The 18,988-nt window shown below is 42.5% G+C and overlaps 1 protein-coding gene across 3 annotated transcripts in view; it reads right to left on the bottom strand.

Annotated features, from left to right (window-relative positions):
* The window catches only part of TMEM255A (transmembrane protein 255A), a 48,937-nt gene that overhangs the window by 23,496 nt on the left and 6,453 nt on the right, over positions 1–18,988 (bottom strand). For 2 of the 3 annotated variants that reach the window (XM_069463588.1, XM_069463589.1), the window contains exons 2-5: positions 18,468–18,610; positions 9,274–9,336; positions 7,004–7,093; positions 1,890–1,958 (exon numbers count right to left, since the gene is read on the bottom strand). In XM_069463588.1, coding sequence (XP_069319689.1) covers positions 1,890–1,958; positions 7,004–7,093; positions 9,274–9,336; positions 18,468–18,610 — 365 coding nt within the window. Of the gene's footprint in view, positions 1–354; positions 427–1,889; positions 1,959–7,003; positions 7,094–9,273; positions 9,337–18,467; positions 18,611–18,988 lie in introns of all 3 variants that reach the window. The other variant, XM_069463587.1, reaches the window with a different exon arrangement.

Raw genomic sequence — 18,988 nt, 5'->3', positions numbered from 1 at the left:
CTGGGATTGGAAATGCGAGTTAGTGACCGATGGAGACACTAAGGATGGCTGTGAAATGAGCACACCAACGCACGAGAGGGATGGGGCTGGGCAGGGAACGGGCCAAACTTGTGTATGAGGCAAGTCACTGTGTAGCTGGGCTCGTGTCCAGCTTCAGCCCCAGCCCTCAGGGCCCCATCCCTGAAGGGTGGAGATGGAAGAGAGGAAGGATAGATGGAAGGACATATGGTAGAACAAATGGACTATAAGAAATGAGGGTACGAGGGCAGGGGAAATCAGGGTACAGGAGGAAAGACGATCAGGTGGGAAGGAAGACAGAGGGGCCGTCACATGCACTCTGAAGTACAATAGTACCTCTCTAGCTGCCTGGGTAAGGTTCCTCATAACCCTCGCGGAAGGAGAATTTTTGGTTGAGGAACTTATGACCTTATATAGGAAAAATAGGGTTAGGGGACCAGGGTTACAAGTGAACCTATGGAAGGCATTATTAATATTTTTACAGTCACCAAGTCAACACAAGAAAGCTATTACAACGAAATCCAGAGAATAGCAATGACATTGTACACATTTTGGGTTTGCAAAAAGTGTTTAAAATGAAAACAAATTAATTTTCATTTACCCTCTCTTGTTTGTAAGAAATTTTCCAGGCTCTCTCCCCCATACAGATACAATGAAGTGCTTGTAAATTTGTTTTGCTCTGTTATAGAGAATATGCATAGTACATGGGCATTTTTTTTTCTATATTAAGTCTTTTATCCAAATGCTTACTGCCTCTTTGATAAGCTGTTAGCACATACACATTCCTATTCTTTCCTTCTAACCTGAGAACAGAGAAATGGTAAATTAGTGGTTGTTAAAAGAAAAAGGAGGCAAGTGGATGGCAGAGCCATAATAAAAGTATTTGCCATGATGCCTTGAGAATGGGACCATTGCTCCGTCTAACTCCAAGGGTGCCATTCACATTGCATTTTTTTGTAAAATGGCCTCCCTTGAAGTTGTGCAATGCAGTGGCAATTTTACATCTACTTGCCTTTCTTTTCTCTTCCCAATCACAGGTTTACCATTTTTCTAACTAATCTCAGAGGAATCAACTTTCAATTCTAGGCTAATAGAGTACCAAATTGTCAAGGGTCCCGGAAGCATAGGTAGAGTTTCATATGAAAGGATTGCTGGGTTGGGGAGGGATTGTTGTGTACTTAAATGAAAGTGCTACAAAAAATGACCTAGAATCGTGCTTCACCTCATTCCCTATTGCCTGTAGTTCTGCCTGAAGCAAAATGGCACACGAGGAGAGCTGTGTAGGGCAGGAGAGAGATACTCTTCTGTGCCCACTCAAGCATTATTAGGCTGACCTCTTGGGGGTATCATGAGAGGGGCCAGGCCGACAGTCTTGGCCTCCCCAGAGTGTCGAGGTGGACCAGACTTCTCAATTACCTTCATTCAGCTCCCAGACCCCTCCTACATGTGAGAATCAGGCTCTGCTTCCCTGGTCCAGGCCTAGTGCCTTGGTGGGGCTCCCATTTTTCTTGCAGCTGGGCACCCAGTTGCAACTGAACCATCATCCACAGAGATGGGGGAGGGGCATGCCCTGTGGCCTCTGTACTCTCATCTGTCCCTCTTGGGATCAAAGCCACACACTGAGAGGCTGCCAGCTGGGGTCAGAGAGTCAGCCTGTGACCACAGAACAAAGTAAATCTGATTAGGCCTCATGAGGTTCCAACCTATGGCCATGGCCTCATTAGCACTGTGCTCTGACCCACTGAACAAATCAGCTACAGACACCTAGTAGTAAACCTTAGGCCCGTGAAAAAGAATAAAAGAAAGGGGGTTTCAGGAAGAACAGGGGACTTTCCCAGGAGGTAAAGACATGCAGCCTCATTCTGGCTCACCTCCTCAGCTTCCTTCTGGGATGTCTTGGGGACATAGTGGCACCGATTAGCATAGAGTGGTTTCAGATCCTGGAAAGGGAAACACCAAACCAAAGGGATTTTGGCTTTAGAAAATAAAACGGCAAGTGCTCTGCTTGGTAATAAAAGATTTGAAAACACACACATGCACACACACACACATGCACAACTTGGAGCAGACAATGGGTTGGGTTAACTTCTGAAAATTACCTATCTAGGGAGACTGAGACTCTGAGGATTAGACAAACATGCTCTAATAACTGCTTTCTATTGAGCTACTTGGTGAATGAGAAATTAGGAAATGGATTGAGAAATGGGTTTCTTAAAATTTCCTCTCTGGGTTTCTCTTGCTTCTCTCCAGTCTTTGTGTCCTTGCAAATAGTCCTCACTGACAAAGATTCAAAACTCCAGGTTATTGTGACATCACACTTTCAAACGGAGGGAGCCCAGCTCCAACAGGGAGGTCTCATTATCGCCTGAGGACAGGACTAGGGCTGGCTTTCTAGTACTCCCTGCTGTCATTTCCACAGCTTTTTCAGAAGAGCGAGCTCAGGAAGCAAGCCCCAGGAGGATGGGCAGCTCCTGGGACTGCTATAGATTTTAACTCAACTGAACTATGAGCCATTTTCACTCAACTACACAGATTAGATAAAGCCTGTGAACTCCAAAACACTGCTAAGGCCCCAAAAAACTAACATGGGGCTCAAGGACAGTTGATTTACCCTGCAGGCTTGGCCAGCTTCCTAGTGACGGAGCTCTCAGGCATGGGGGTTGGGGTAGAACAGACAGACACAAGCCAGGGCTGTCTCGAAGCTTGCAAGCAGGGGCTGCTGTTCACATCCCCTGAGTGGTAGGGGGCTTCTGCCAAAGGCAGGTTAGGAAAGGACAAGAAGTTTATGCAAACTGACCTTAGGGGTTTGGCAGAAGTGCCCAGGCAGAGGGAATTTATGTATTGCCTCCCTCCCTTCTGCCCTGCTTCTCACACCATTTCTGATAATCCTGGTAGCTGCTTTTTCCTCACACATGTGATTTAACATCTACCATACTTGGCACCCAAGTGTCTCCTGCCTTCTAGCCTGCTGCAGCATCAAGGACCTAGGACTTTCCATCGGCTACTTGTACACGAACCTCCTGGCTGCTTAGAGCTCTGAAAGTACATTGTCCTATTAGTTTAGCCTGGAGTTAGGCTGGAAAGGAATGAAGGTTCTCATGCTCACACCTGGAAGAACTTATTTTCCATGTTTTGGTAATAGCAGAAGTCATTATTCTCCTGTTGAAGAGGAGGCTTAATGTGATGGTCATAGCCCTCCTGACCTCCTGATTTTGCAAAAAGCATTCAGCCACCAGCTACCCTAAATGAAGACAAACATGTGTGATGGTTGTCCATTTGCTGCCTCTGGCTGCTCTTCTTCATTGAGGCCCCAGAAGAGGAGCAAGAACAGGCAACTGGGAGGTGAGGCTGGGCGCGGTGGCTCACGCCTGTAATCCTAGCACTCTGGGAGGCCGAGACGGGAGGATCACTCCAGGTCAGGAGTTCGAGACCAGCCTGAGCAAGAGTGAGACCCCATCTCTACTAAAAATAGAAAGAAATGATCTGGACAGCTAAAAATATACATAGAAAAAAAAAATTATTCGAGCATGGTGGCACATGCCTATAGTCCCAGCTACTCGGGAGGCTGAGGCAGTAGGATTGCTTGAGCCCAGGAGTTTGAGGTTGCTGTGAGCTAGGCTGATGCCATGGCACTCTAGCCCAGGCAACAGAGTGAGACTCTGTCTCAAAAAAAAAAAAAAAAAATTCGGAGGTGAGAAAAGGTCACTAGGCCAGGGCTCAGCAACCTTTTGGGTTGCCAACTATGGAGCGAAGAGTTGGAAAGGGTAATTGCTTTATGTTGAGTGTCTACTCTGTGCAAGGCGTTGTGCATGTTCACATCCATTATTTAATTTCATCCCCATGCTAACTCTGAAAGGTAGGTTACTATTATATCCATTTAGAAAAGAAGGAAACTATGGCACAAGAAGGTAAAGTGGTTTTCTCAGCTAGTTAATGGCTATAGTAGGGACAGGGGAAAGGAAGGAAATATGAGACGAGAGAGAAGGAACGAGACACATACAGAGGAATGTGTGAGAAGGTAGGTCTTGAGAGGAAGTTCAGATTCACCTAAGCCAAAGGAACAAGGCAAGATGACAATAATGGGCCTCAACAACTAGATAGGCTGGCTCTAACCCACACAAACTATGCTAGGGTCCAAATGTGCCTTTCATTTAAGTTGGCCAACAGATACCACCATAGATTAATAAAGCCTCCTTCCTCAAACTTTTTGGGTGTCAGTGAGGATTGGCAGATGTCTTAGGGCAGGTACAGTGTAAGCAGAAAGATTTTCTTAAAAATTCATCTAGACTTATTCCAAATCTTTGAATCAAATGCTATACTGCCGGTCACTAACAGCAGAAGGTACAGAGGGCCTGGATTCTAGGCATTAGAGGTCATTAGAGGAATCTTCCAGTAAATATAATTTGTATTTTTGCCCATTGCCTCTAACTGAGGCCAATGATCAAAAAAACATTAGGAGTGTCAGAGAAATGCAAATCAAAACCCTAATGAAATACTGCCTCATACCCACTAGGATGGCTAGTATCAAAAAGTCAGATAAGAATGAGAGTTGGCAAGGATGTGGAGAAATCAGAACCCTTATATACTGCTGGTGAGAATGTAAAATAGTGCAGCCACTTTGGAAAGCAGTCGGATAGCTCCTCAAACAATTAAACATAGTTACCATTATGACCTAGCAATTCCACTCCTAGGTGGAAAGGAAATGAAAATGAAAATATATGTCCATTCAGAAACTTGTACACAAATATTTATAGCAGTATTATTCATAACAGCCAAAAGGTAGAAACAACTCAAATGTCCACCAACTAGTATATGGACAAACAAAATGTAGTATATCCATATTCACATGATGGAATATTATTGGGCCACGAAAAAGAATGAAATATGGATATACGTTACAGCATGGGCAGATCTTGAAAATGTACTAAGTGAAATAAGCCAATCACAAAAGAACACATATGATTCCATTAATATGAAATGTCTAGAACAGGGGTATCTATAGAAAAAGACAATAGATTAGTGGTTGCTTAGGGCTGGAGAAAATAGCAGGAGAGGGAGGCGATAGCTAAAGGGTAGGGGGTTTCTTTCTGAGATGATGAAAATCTTCTAAAATGGATTGTGATGAGCGTTGCACATAACTGATATATACTAAATATGTATCATATATAATAAAAACCATCAAATTATGCACTTTAAATGGGTGAATTGTATAGGATATGAACTATATCTCAATAAAGCAGTTAAAAAACATGGCCGGGCGTGGTGGCTCACGCCTGTAATCCTAGCACTCTGGGAGGCCGAGGTGGGCGGATCGTTTGAGCTCAGGAGTTCGAGACCAGCCTGAGCAAGAGCCAGACCCCATCTCTACTAAAAATAGAAAGAAATTATATGGACAGCTAAAAATATATATAGAAAAAATTAGCCAGGCATGGTGGTGCATGCCTGTAGTCCCAGCTACTCGGGAGGCTGAGGCAGGAGGATCGCTTGAGCTCAGAAGTTTGAGGTTGCTGTGAGCTAGGCTGACGCCACGGCACTCACTCTAGCCTGGGCAACAGAGTGAGACTCTGTCTCAAAAAAAAAAAAAAAAAAAAAAAAAAAAAAAAAACATTAAGAGTGGAGGAGGACAGAAAAGAAGGAAGCCATTTTAGCTCATGATGCCATCAAAATCTACTGCAGGCTTCTTAGCCACTAGGCCTCTGTTGCCATGGAGACTGCCTTGGAGTGAATACTGCTTGTCAAATGGGGATAGTAACGCCTGCCCTACATATCTCACAGGATTACTGTGGGTCTCAAATGAGATAATAGGTGTGAAGGCACATTGACAAGCTAAAGGCACTATACAAAAACAAGGAATTATTGTTATTAGGATGGCTCCTGTTGAATACAAAATAGCATGTGTGCACTTTGATTAACTGCAACCATGCTACAAAAATAGGCATATATTCAGAGGGTAATATGCAAAAACAGTAGTAATTGCCTAGTTAGGGTGGTAGAATTATGGATGTTCAAAGTTACTGATGTGTCATTTACCTTTTTAAGAAGAAAGAAATGAAGAAAAAGATGGATGTTCTCAACTAAAATCAGAAGGGATGGGTCTGATAGAGGGGCCTACATTTATAATCTTGGCCATGAAAGAAAATCAGGTAAAGGTCCTCTCTCTTGCACCCCTTATTTTTCCCCCTGTCCAGAAATTATTTCCTGAGACATCATTTCAGAGACTGCTTGGGTGACAGCACTGACCATATGAGTTTCTCTAATCTTGGCAAATGGGGAACTGACCCTTCTGTCTGGGAAGAGGGTCCAAGACTGAGCTGGAATTGAAATACTGATGTCTCAAATCATCCTAACCCAGATCCAGCCATACCAATGACACTCCTTGGGATGACCTTAACAATTAGCCAGTAACCAAACTGGAATAAAATATCATTTGGTCCACAGAAAATTCTGATAATACAATTTTTCTCTAATTCAACTGTTTTAGAAAACATGATTTCCAACTAGCTCATGGGATGTTTTCACTTTTAATATTGGTTCAGTTGGGAAAAAAATGACTCCTCGAGTTTGTTGTGGGGGCTCAGTAAGTTGCTGTGGCTCCCTCTTGATTTTGGTTTGTGGGGCAGATCAGGGCTACTTTCTGACTTCACTGAGCCCTAGGCTCTTTTGCCTTTGTGGGTCCCTTCCTCCCTTAAAAAATATTGAAATTATATTTTATTTATCTTAATTATATTTCATGACTGCATTGGTATAAAGACAAACCACTATGGCACTTGGAGTTTGAACTCCCAGCTTAGACCCAGTTCTCTAGATGCCTGTGTGTCCATCAGTGTCCTCATCTTGACTGTCAGCTTCTTGAGGAAAGGGATCCTGTCTTCTCCCTCTTGAGTATACCTTACGGCACTTAGCACAGCTCTGAACACTCAGCACACATTCAATGAAGCCTTGCCGTATTACACATTTACTTTAATCCAGGACTAAAAATACTCACAATGTGTCTGGCAGCAAAGACCCCGTCCACTATGGCACAACAAAAAGCCGCAATCACACCAAAGCTGATAAACACGATAGAGGCCACCAGCTGCAGGGAAGAACAAAAGAGTCCGTTAGCCTTCTACTCGCTGCTTATAGAGAGCAGGCGATCCCCAGGAGACCGACAGCCAAAGCAGAACTCCAGTCTGCTGCCCCACGGGGATGCTCTTTCTAGTCATTGCAGGATGAGTTGGTGGGGGGAGCGTGGCGGTGGCCGGGAGGTGGGGGACGCAAAGAGGGGAGACTGGAGCACTTTTTACATTTTCAGAGCAAGAGTGCAAGCTAAGAAATTCACTCTGTGAATTCAAAGGAAGAGGAGGTTTGCTGGTATCCAGCATGCTGTCTAGGAAGGAACTTGACTGTGTGGCCCTTCCATCCTCAGACTCAGAAAAATGTTGGACTTTGGACATCATTTAGTCTAGCCCTCTATTTTATTTGTATGGAAATGGAGGCACAGCAAGGGGAAGTGGTATGCCCAAGGGTCTCCACCTAGTCTGTGGAAGAGCCTGGTGCCCACCAACTCCCAGTCCAGTGTTCTCTCCACCCCTCCCACTGCTGCTCAAGGATAAAGTGGGCACTGAGGAAGACTAGGATGATACTGAGGTCCTGCACAACCCTACAGGGCCTTCTGCAACAGTGATGAAATAAGATATTCATTTTACAGGAGCTTGAAGTCTCTGAAACTGATCAACTCTGTGTGGTAGATAAAAATCTTTCAAGTAAGAAAAATGTTTGCTTGGACCAGACTGCTCTATTCTCTAATTGTGTTAGATAACAGAAATGTTCTTAATGTTAATAATTTGTCTACTATTACAAAGATGATACTACAACCCAAGGTGAGGGGGAGGGTAGGTGTTTCAAGGTGGTTCTGGAGGCCAGGATAGGTGCTACCTGAGCCTACCACTTGCCTGGGTTGACCCCCAGAGCTAGAGGGAATCATCATTTCACTTCCTTGAGGTTTTAGGGGAAATAAGATAGCATTGAGCTGCTCTCCAGGGAGAAGGAGGAAATCAAAGTCAAGGCCACCCTATGGTTCTCCCACCTCAGTAGGCTAGGAGGAAATACTTATCTCCTTAGGGAGTTGTTCAGAAACCTCTCTCCATAAATCTCACTTCACAGTACTACAGAGAATTGGTAAATAATGGATGAACGATGTCATTAAATTGGCATTATTAGCTATGCTATGATCAGCTCTACAATTAAAACTCCCCCATTATTTTGAATAATTTAAGCCCAAAGTACAAACACAACTGGCAGGGAGGGGAGTCCAGGTGAAATGGAAGAAGAAAACTATTAGAACTCCCTTGAGGGTGATTCCCCACACTGCTAGGGGAAAACATATGGTTAGAGTTCTCTGTCCCTAGAGCTATTACGTTATCTGATTAAACTTGCTGTTAAATAGACCCCATTATCAAAGTTTCAATGCCACAGAGACTTGCACAGGGGGAACCTAATCAGTCCACCATCTGACCACTCACCAGGCATCTTGATTTACAAGTCTATAAAACTGCAATATGCCTGCAATTCGGTCTGTACCTTCTACCCTTGCACTCGAAGAAGCCTTCTCAAATTGAACCAGGAAAATACAACATCTTGCCCTTGTGAGCCCTAGCAGACATAGAACTTTCTAAGCTTCACGTTCTGTTATATGTTCATCCTTCCTTTCACCCTTACAACACACTTAGCTTTGAGCTATGGGTAATGGAGATACTTTAGGACGGCTTCATAATTTCATTTTGTCTTTTTTATGCCCCAAGTACATTTTTTCTCTTAATCAAAGTCCCCTAGATGATAATTTCCTAAAAGGCAAGAACTCTCTGCAAAAAAACTTTCCCAAAAGATTATGTATCAGAAAGGAAGACTGCAGAGGGCTGCAGTAGCAGAAATCACGGAAGCAAAGGCATTCTAGGCGTCGACAGTAGCCTGAATGGATAGGCTGGAGCATGCCTTTGGGAGTGAGGAGGAGAACAAAGGGCAAGGGCCAGAATATTTTATCCCTGTCTTTAAGGAGACTAGCTAGGCCAGTGTGGGAGCATCGGGCAAGATGAGAACAAGTCCTATAGCACAGTGTCACTGTAAAACAAGTTCTCTGGAGTTTTAGGAGAATGGGCAAAGAGGCAGTTTCTTTTATGGCCAAATTTGTGCACACTTAAGAGATGTGTTACTTATCCACATAAATGTTGAGCTTTTTCAGATTAAGAACCTGATTCTATAGGAATGAAAACTTACCATCTGCCGTTTGTTCTCAATAAGGTTTGATCCGATGATCCCAAGAAATGATCCAAAGCCGAGCTGCAAAGCAACATGGCATACATAGCATGTGGGAAGACAGTCAGGCTGACCACACAATCATTCCAGCTCCTGGATATGATTCAGGATAATGGAAAATAACTGGGGTATAAATGCTAAAGCCACATGCAGTTGTTACTTGTACAAATACAGCATGTATAATAATTTTCTCCCACCATTTGCCAATTTCCCCTTGTAGCTATGAGTCACACCTGAAACGAAATTCATGTGCCCAAAAACTAAAAGTAAAGGTCAACCATAGCTTTTCAGAGCCTGCCTATTTCAATTTCAGTATCTATTACCTATCATGTGACTGGTGAGTCAGTAAGAGTCATATAATGGTGAAAAGCACACATTATATTCTGATCTTTATCTTTTCTTGAAAAAGACCTTCCACTCTGATGCATAGATCACAAAATAAAGGTTTGCAATAGCAATTTTTGATGCATCTGGCATACAAATCAAACTCAGGAAGTACTTTAGAAATCAGCAAGCACCTTAACCCACACTAAAAAAATAAAAATAAAAACTTTTTTTTGAAAGCCTATATTTGTGGTTGACCCATTGCGATTTATGTTAGCACTTATTCACGTCTTCTTCCATCTCTGCTTCATTTATGGACAGAAAGCATTCATTAAAGGGTGAACAGAAATGGCAGTGTAAAACCCTGAAAAACAATTTCCCCGTCTAAGTGGCTGGGATTATGGTTTGGTGTAGCAGATCCCACTGCCTTCTCAGCTCTGCCATTAGTGGACTGAGTCTGCCAGTCTCAGCTGAAAATGATCACTAACCGATAGCTGTTGATGGGGATGAAAATGGAAGAAGTAAAAAGTGGTGAGAATGGACCAATAAATCTTAACACAAGTTCAGTGATGTAGTTACATTTCTCTTTAGCCTCAGTAATGGTCTGGGTTTCAATCTACATCCTTACCTTGGTTCACAGGGGCATCCTTCAGTTCGAGGGCCCCAAATCATGCACCTAGGCTTGGAAATCTAACAGACCCAAAGGCTGGGCAGGAGCTTGGTGGGGCAGTGTAGGGGGCCTGGGCAGTTGTCTCAGGACCCCAAGAATGAAAGGGAATGAGGGAAGGAATTAATGTAAATTTCCAAGGACTCCTTCTGCAGGGCCACTCATCCAGCAAGGCCTCTTGAGAAACAGAAGCTGAAGTGCATGAGGATATATGCTGTGCCATCCAAGACTCTACTGAGAACGTCCTCATTCAACAGTTAAGCTATGCCTTTCTTCCAGCTGTCTTATTTCAAATATAACTAAAATATGTTGCCATAAGGTATGCTGATTAAAACCTGGTTATCAAATTAAACTGCCTTCCAACCCCAGCTCTTCCACTTACATCTGTACAATCTTGAACAAATGAATTAAGCTCTCTAAACCTTGATTTCCCTATCTGTAAAACAGGGACCATAGTAGTGGCCACCTTATAGGCTTTTGTGAGGATAACCAGGATGATGCATTCAAAGAACTTTGCATAGTGCCTGGCCTACAGTAAGTATTCAGTAAATATTATTTTGTTCTACTGATTATTATTGCTATTTTTAAAGCCGTTTAACTCTTGAGCCACTCTAACTTAATTTGAGCTAGAAAATCCTATCGTTATTTGCTCTATTTCATAAGAGAGTCTCCCTGTTCTATCTTATCTCCCCCTCTGATATGTTCCATGTTTATTTTTTAGGAAGAAGTCTGTGCATATGGCACTCTGGGCCACTTGCAGAGATTGAGAGAAATTCAGAGGCAGCTTCTTACGGGGAAAATAGATCCTTTTACCAAACAGTCCATTGGCTTCCACAGATATTCACAGAATGTCTCCTGAACCCTGATAGCAGTCTTTGCCCCAAGATGGGAAGCAAAGACACCCCCTATTCCTGACACTCTCAAATAACTCTCTGATGGCGATGACCAGAAGAGGTGGGTAAATCCTTGTGGAATTGACTGGAAAAACAAGGCACTCCAGAACTGGAAATCCCAGGCCAGACAGTTACTTCATCCACTTTCCTCCCCTTCTCTTCCATTCCATTCTATTCCATTCCAATGCATTTAGTTTTCTAACATTCACTGAATACCTTTATGTCAAATGAATAAGAAGACATGGCCCCTGTCCACCATGAGCTTACAGTCTAGTAAACAAACGACAGACTGTGGGTTAAGGACCACAGACGAGGTAAAAAACAAAGTGATATAGGAGCAGGGAATAGTTCATTCTGGATTATATAACTGGCCCTGCTCCTTATAAACCATGTGACCTTGGGCCAGTCCCTTTACCACTCTGTGCTTTGGTTTCCTCATCTATAAAATGGGAATCATAATAGTACCTTCTATGCAAGGTTGCTGTGAGGATTAAATGAGATAAAGTATGTAGTATGACTTGAATAAGGTAGTCTGCTATATAAATGGTAGCTCTAAGGTTTCATAGAGGAGGAGACATTTTTATATAGGCTCACAGGATGGGTACAGTTGAGCAGGCAGGAAACTAATATCCACTGTGTTATGGTTGGGAGAATTCACTAACCTGGATGACAGGTTGATGAACTCACCAGTGTCACTAAAACTACCTTACAACTGAAAAGCATTTTAAGTTAAAGAAGCACTTGCCCCCCATTTTGGTCACAGGAATGCTGTGGAGTTTGGTGGAGCTGATATCATTCCCATTTGATAGCAAAATGGAGGCCTAGAGAAGTATAAGGATGTATCCTGTCTCAAAGCAAGTTAATGGCAGGGCCAGAACTAGCCCTCAGGTCCTCTCACTAACAGCTGATGTTTTTTCAGCCACACTGTGCTGAATTTGTGGCCAGTGTTAGTAGAACAGTGACCTTCAAGTAACAAGGGCCTCATTGTTGCCTCTTAGGGAAGAAGTTCTCTGGATTGATGAAGTGAGGAGGCCTATTTGAGGTAAAGCTGAATGGGCTGATAATAAAGAAGGGAAAAACCAAATGAGTTTCCTGAAAATTGGCAGCTACTTATAATCAACTGTTTGCTCCTGAGACCTCAGAAAGGTAAGCACTGTGGTCTCCCATCAAGAGCTTCATGGAATCATGTAAGGTTCAGACCTTTGGACCTCCATCTTGATTCCCCATTACCTGAACAAATAACCAGTTTGCTTTGTTTTGGCTGCCTTCCACTTGTAGAAACAAAAAAACAAATCATTAGAAATCAAAGTCAGAGTCAGGGGCTCTTTTGGGGCTGGACCTTATCACTTATGCCTATTCCCATCCACTGCCCCAGACACCCAGGGCTGAGGCCCAGAAGGATTAGTCATTTAGTAAATATTAATTGGACATCTACTCTTTGGCAAGCACTGTGTTCAATCTGTGATTTGGAGGCCAGGAAGTGGAATAGGGTGTGATCAAGACCAATGAGACTCAGGCTCAAGGAGCTCATACTATAATTAGGTAAACTGGTCCATAATCCCTCTCCATAATCCCCAGATCCACAAAGCTCTCAAAACCAGAAGAGTTTTTTTGTAGCTAACTTGGTGGCAAAACTTGACCTTGAACTGATGTGAGGTTATTTTATAATCTTTATCCCACTTAGTGTAAAAATTCATGTTTTATTATAGAAACATGAAGATGCTTGATTGTGGGGTACTTCTCAAGCCCCCACTGGGCGTTAGATAATATATGATATGCACTGTATAATTTTTCTAAAATAACAAAAAATATAAATTCTGAATCACATTTGGCTCAAGGGTTCAGATAAGGGATTATGGGCCTGTATAAGCAAAGCTAAATGAGAATATAGCCCAACAGATACCACAAAGCAAGATATGAGTATTTTCCAGCAACCATGAATAGGAGGAATCTATGGTGGGGAGTTCAAAGATGGTAGACACCACTGTGGACGCCAATAGTTGAGAAATGTTTCTGCTGTGTCTTTCAGTTGGGATGGGACAGAGCATTTAGACAGAGAGAGAGAGAGAGAGAGCGCAGGAAGAACATTCCAGGCATGGAGGCAGGGGTAGGGGGAATAATGTGAGTGACAGCACCAAGGCAGAAAAGCCCAAGTCGTGTTTAGGGGACTGTGAATTGATAATTTTGGCAAAAGGGAAGTAATGGGAGACCAGGCTGAGGGCATCTGCACAGAGCTTTAAATGGCATGATAAGGGGGCAACAGGGAGCCAATGAAGGTTAGAAACTTGTAGCATTATAAAAGTCTTATCCAGCAAATCAATATTTAAGTGTCATCTTTTTTTTTTTTTTTTGTGAGATGGAGTCTCACCTCACTCTATTTCCCAGGCTAGAGTGCCGTGGCGTCAGCCTAGCTCACAGCAACCTCAAACTCCTGGTCTCAAGTGATCCTCCTGCCTCAGCTTCCTAAGTAGCTGTGACGATGGGTGCATGCCACCACGCCCTGCTAATTTTTTGTATTTTTTTTTGTAGAGATGGGGTCTCACTCTCGCTCAGGCTGGTGTCGAACTCCTGAACTCAAGCGATCCTCCCACCTTGGCCTCACAGAGTGCTAGGATTACAGGCATGAGCCATCACTCCTGGCCCAAACCTCATCTTTGAATTGTACCTGCTAAGTTAGGAAGTTAAATTTTATAATGAGCTTAGATTTTAGAAACCTTTCAACAAGAAGTGTTAAAAATGTTTCTGCCTAATTCACAATAAATCATAAAATCCCTCTATCCAGAGTTCCTTATATTTCCTTAGCATTCAAGTTCATCACACTTTTTTTGGACTTATCAAGAGTCTTTACATGTGAAGCTGAAGCCACACTGGCCCTGAGAAGTTTTTTGGGCTATTGATTGTTTTTAATTATCTCCGTTGTCCCTGTCTGCTAATATCCCATGGTAACTCTGATATGATTTTCAATTAACTAACCACCCCACTCCCTGCCCGGAAACAGGGCAGAAACTCCTGGTTTCTTTCTTGAAAGAAAACTCAGGCTAGTACTGGGCCCCCGAGAGCTGAGGAGGGGGTGCAAGAATGAAAGGCTTTCCCCACTGCCCAGGGGGCCAACTCCATCTTGTGGGTTGCTTGGGAAACACATTTAGAGGCCTCTTTATCCTGCATCTAAGCAACCTCTCTCACCTGCCTTTTTCAGCTTCAGGCAACAAACAAAGCTCTTGGATTTTTAGGCCTTTAGAGCAGAAAGCTCACCAGAACCTTTCTGGAATGGAATATGTTTTGAATATTCTAAGACAGTAAAATTCTTAAGCCAGTTTGTCTGTCTTTGTTAGTTTTAGTTTTTTAAAACTTTACAGTTCAGCCTGTACAGATTAGCACGTCTTTAAAGATGCATGTGTGCATATGTCTCTTAGAATGATGATACCACATTTAGCTCAGGTAGAGTAGCTAACATGCTGTAACAATGCACCTCATTATACAAAGGCATCTCATTTGGCAAAATAAAGATACCCCTGAAAAGTGTCACATGATTTAGAGTTATGCAAATTCAGTTATATTTTAAATGCCTGAGACCACAATATTTAAATGTTTGTATGTTGTCTTCTATTAATCTAATAACTTCTCCCTAATTTGTCTGTTTTGAAATTTTTAATTCTCATGTATTAAGAACACATTTAACTAGAGTCCAAAATAGCAGAGTTTCAAATAACCTGAAATTTTTTCACAGTTCTATACAACGGTAATTTATATTCAAAGTGACCAATTTGACAGTGCAGAATCTTAAAATGTCACATTATGCTACTTCTGGTTTTACTGCTAAGCATATTTTATTGTATTTTAATTCTCCAGGTGGTTGCTGGTCCACTGGAATTAGACTTCCCTAGGGTGCTTATTAAAATGTTGATTCAACATGTATTATGTTTTCACTCAAAGTTTAGCTCATGAAATTCAGATTCCTGGGGCCCAGGCAGACCTACTGAATCAGAATCTCTAGGGGTAGGAAGTAGAGATCTGCATTTTTCACAGGTTCGCCAGGTCATTCTTATTCACACCAGGGTGGGGGAAGCACTGGCTTAGAGTTTCTATAGTAACTCCCTAATAACCAAACTATTCAATTGGTGAAAGTACCCCATTCCTAGACAAATCTGGATTCTCAGGTGTGTACTGTTTCAGAGGTATGAGTCGTAATTGTATTTGTTACAACATGATCTGACCTATAAACTCAAGTGGGTTTTTCTTCTTTTCGATCTCTATCTTCCCCCCTTCACTTTCAATAATTAAAATGCATTTTAAAGAAACAATCTCAATGACTATGAGAGTACATTTTTAAAGGTTAAACCATGGGGGCACACTGTCCGTTAGCGATGGCTTTCCTATTAACACTTCCATCTTAGCTCTTAGTGAAACTCGCGCACACACACAGACACACGCCCCCACTGCTTCGACTTCCAGTGCTAGCTGAACATCAGGTACTTGAATAACAGCAATCAGGCGCCCTCCTTCCTTTGTTAATGTATTCCAACCTAGCCACCCACAGTCAGATATTCTACAGAGAAGGTTCATAGCCACTGTTCATGAATAGGAGTTTGTACTCTTAAATAACATGGAAAATACCTTCCCCTCACCCACAGAGACTCTGAATCTTGGCTTGTGCATTTGCTCATCAGTCACAAATATTTTACTAATGCAGCTACCTGAAACACACAAAGTCACACAGACCCTATAAATTGCTTTTTGAAGCCACCAAAATGCTATTTTACCCCCTCCTTGCCTCCCTGCCCCCCCTTGCTTGTGTTTAAAAATAAAAACCAATTCTGCTGACGACTGGTTTTTTTGCCTCACCACAGGAAGTGGACTGGGTGAGTTCTCACATCACATGTTTAACAGAGGGCACCAAATGGTGTCTGTGGGTCACCTACCCTCAGCTGGGGGGAGCCCAGCCTGCCCTAGAGCTGTGGAAGCACTTCCCCTGGTAGCCTTCAGCTCCAGGGAGGTGCAGCCCACGTCAGAACCCAGCTTCTGCAAAGGCTCTTGAGGAGGCTGACTGTGGAATGGAATCAGTGACCTAGGCAACAGGCTCCAGGCTTGGTCACTCACAGGGCTGGCTTGTTCAAGACATCATCTTCAATCCTTTCCCCTCCCTTTGCTTCTCTCTCCAACTCCCACCTCTCAAAAAAGAAGAGAGAGAGAGAGAGAGGGAGAAAGAGAAAGAGAGAGAGAGTGAAAGAAGAAACAAAACAACAAAAAATACATTTGATCTTTTTGCCCTAAAATAAATAAATAAATATATATACACACACACACACACACACACACATATGTGTGTGTGTGTGTATGCATACCATCCCAAATTTTCTTCTGCTCTCTAGCAATTACAATTGCGCAAGCCGTTTAACTGGTATTAAAAACATGATCCAACTCTAGAGTTAGGTTTTTGGGTTCAACAGCTGTGTAGTAGATCCAAATGAGGCTTTTTTATGCAACAAGTTCAGCAGTCTCCAAAAGGGATTGCATGCACCCTGGGAATGGGAAAAACAATCCACTGGAATATGAAAAGAAATGATTAGAACTCCTATTTCTTATCTATTGTTTATCTAAAATAATAAGAAAGAAATTAAGCATTACCAATATTCAATAAATGGACTGTCACTGGCACCGTCCATTGGTGTGAATGTCAGATGATCAGGTGAGCTATCCTGAGGGATAAGGGTAAGTTTCAAGCAGCAAAGGGTTGATGGTGGGGCATTTTATGTGTCTAGATTGTATTATCCAGTTTTAATTCAACTAGTCCCAACAAAATGGACAAGATGTTTGGAAATATTCCTGCTGAGAAACCACTAATTGAAGATGACTCTAATAATGTAAGCACATGTGCACAACAAGAAAATGGCAGAATTGATGAGTATCTACTCTAACTCCCAGGGTGAGTGTTTTGTGAGCCGCATTGTGAGATGGACATTAAAAACCATGATTCTGGCCAGGTGTGGTGGCTCACGCCTGTAATACTAGCACTTTGGGAGGCCAAGGCAAGAGGAGTGCAGACTAGCCTGAGCAACATAATGAGACCCCATCTCTACAAAAAGTAGAAAAATTAGCCGGGCCTGGTGGCACATGCCTATAGTTCCAGCTACTCAGGAGGCTGAGGCAGGAGGATCGCTTGAGCCCAGGAGTTTGAGGTTTCTGTGAGTTATGATGATGCCACTGCTCAGGGAACAGAGTGAGACCCTGTCTCATAAAAACAGAAAAACTTCCATGATTCTAATGACAATCTAATCATATCTGATAAGTCAGCCAAAAATATTCACAATTATCTAGTGGGTCATTTGAAATAAGGATTTGGCCGGGCAGGGTGGCTCACACCTGTAATCCTAGCACTCTGAGAGGCTGAGGTGGGAGGATTGCTTCAGCTCAGGAGTTCGAGACCAGCCTGAGCAAGAGCAAGACCCCATTTCTACTAAAAATAGAAAAAATTAGCTGGGCATGGTGGTAGGCACCTGTAATCCTAGCTACTCGAGAGGCTGAAGCAGGAGGATCGTCGAGCCCAGGAGTTTGAGGTTGCTGTGAGCTATGATGATGCCACAGCACTCTAGCCCAGATGACAGAGTGAGACTCTCTCTCAAAAAAAAAAAAATGAAATAAAGATAGCCACTATCTTTAATGACAAACTTCATATTAAGTACATATCATCCTGTGACATCTGTTAGTGTTTGCATGAATATATTAAAAATTATTTCATTTTAATCTATTTTTGAATTTCTTTGTTTATATAAGTTTTATGAATGTGAATATAACTTATAAATGAACAAATATACACATTTTAGGAGAATATCTTCCATATCTTTTCCCTGATAGGAGTACAGGATCACTTTAGAGGTTGGTGGTGTTGGTCATAGAGTGTCAAGCTGCCAGGGTCCTCAGATTTCAGGTGAGATCAGGTAATCTCTATTATATATAAGAAAGCAGGTGCCCAGAGAGAAAGGACTTTGGCCTAAGGCTAATACTGCTAGTTAGTAACATCTTCTAAACCAGAAACCTGAGGTCCTAAAGAGTGAGATGACTTGCTCAGGGATCACTCTGCTAGGAAGGGATGGCACTGTGATTCTTCTGATCAATGGGCCCAGAGTTGCCTCTCTCTATAAATATAGAGAGACATAAAGGAGGAAATCTGAGCACACACTAGACACTCAAACAGAACTGAAAACCATCAGACTAGAGCCCGAATTTCTATAGCCGGCAAACTAGCAAGACCTACCAGTGCCTTCTGTACTTACGATAACTCCTGGGTAATAACCTCCAACAGTCACATTCTGGGTCCTGGTGGTTGCAGCAAGGCCCACCGTAAGAATTAACACGGACACAATAAGCAAAGTCACGGTGACATAGATGGAGTTTCGTTTCCTCCGATTAAAGGCTCCTGAAAGCACACAGAGAAACTGAAGTTGTTCATTTTGGCTGAGGAAGGGAGTGTCTTAAAGAAAAAACCACTAGGAAGGTTTTCCTTTCCTATTCCTACTGGTAACTGGTGTTATCTTTAGGGAGTGGGATTAGGGGAAGGGATGGAGTTTTAGTTTTTGCAATCATCAAGTGCCACTTTTATAATAAAAATATTTCCAGTTTGAAGAAGAAACAACAGAAGAAATTTCACCAGTTACATAAAAACAAAACAAATTTTTGTGCTTCTGGCACTCTATAAAAGATGTGTCATACTCAGTAGTGTTTTTTAGACAAAATTATAAAACTATGATAAACGGGAACTGTATGTGTGGGGGTAGTTAATGAAAATATTTTAAAG

The sequence above is a fragment of the Eulemur rufifrons genome, chromosome 30, assembly GCF_041146395.1.
Source record: "Eulemur rufifrons isolate Redbay chromosome 30, OSU_ERuf_1, whole genome shotgun sequence".
Classification (NCBI taxonomy): domain Eukaryota; kingdom Metazoa; phylum Chordata; class Mammalia; order Primates; family Lemuridae; genus Eulemur; species Eulemur rufifrons.
Note: the sequence above shows the minus strand (reverse complement) of the source record. Positions and strands in the feature narration are given on the sequence as shown.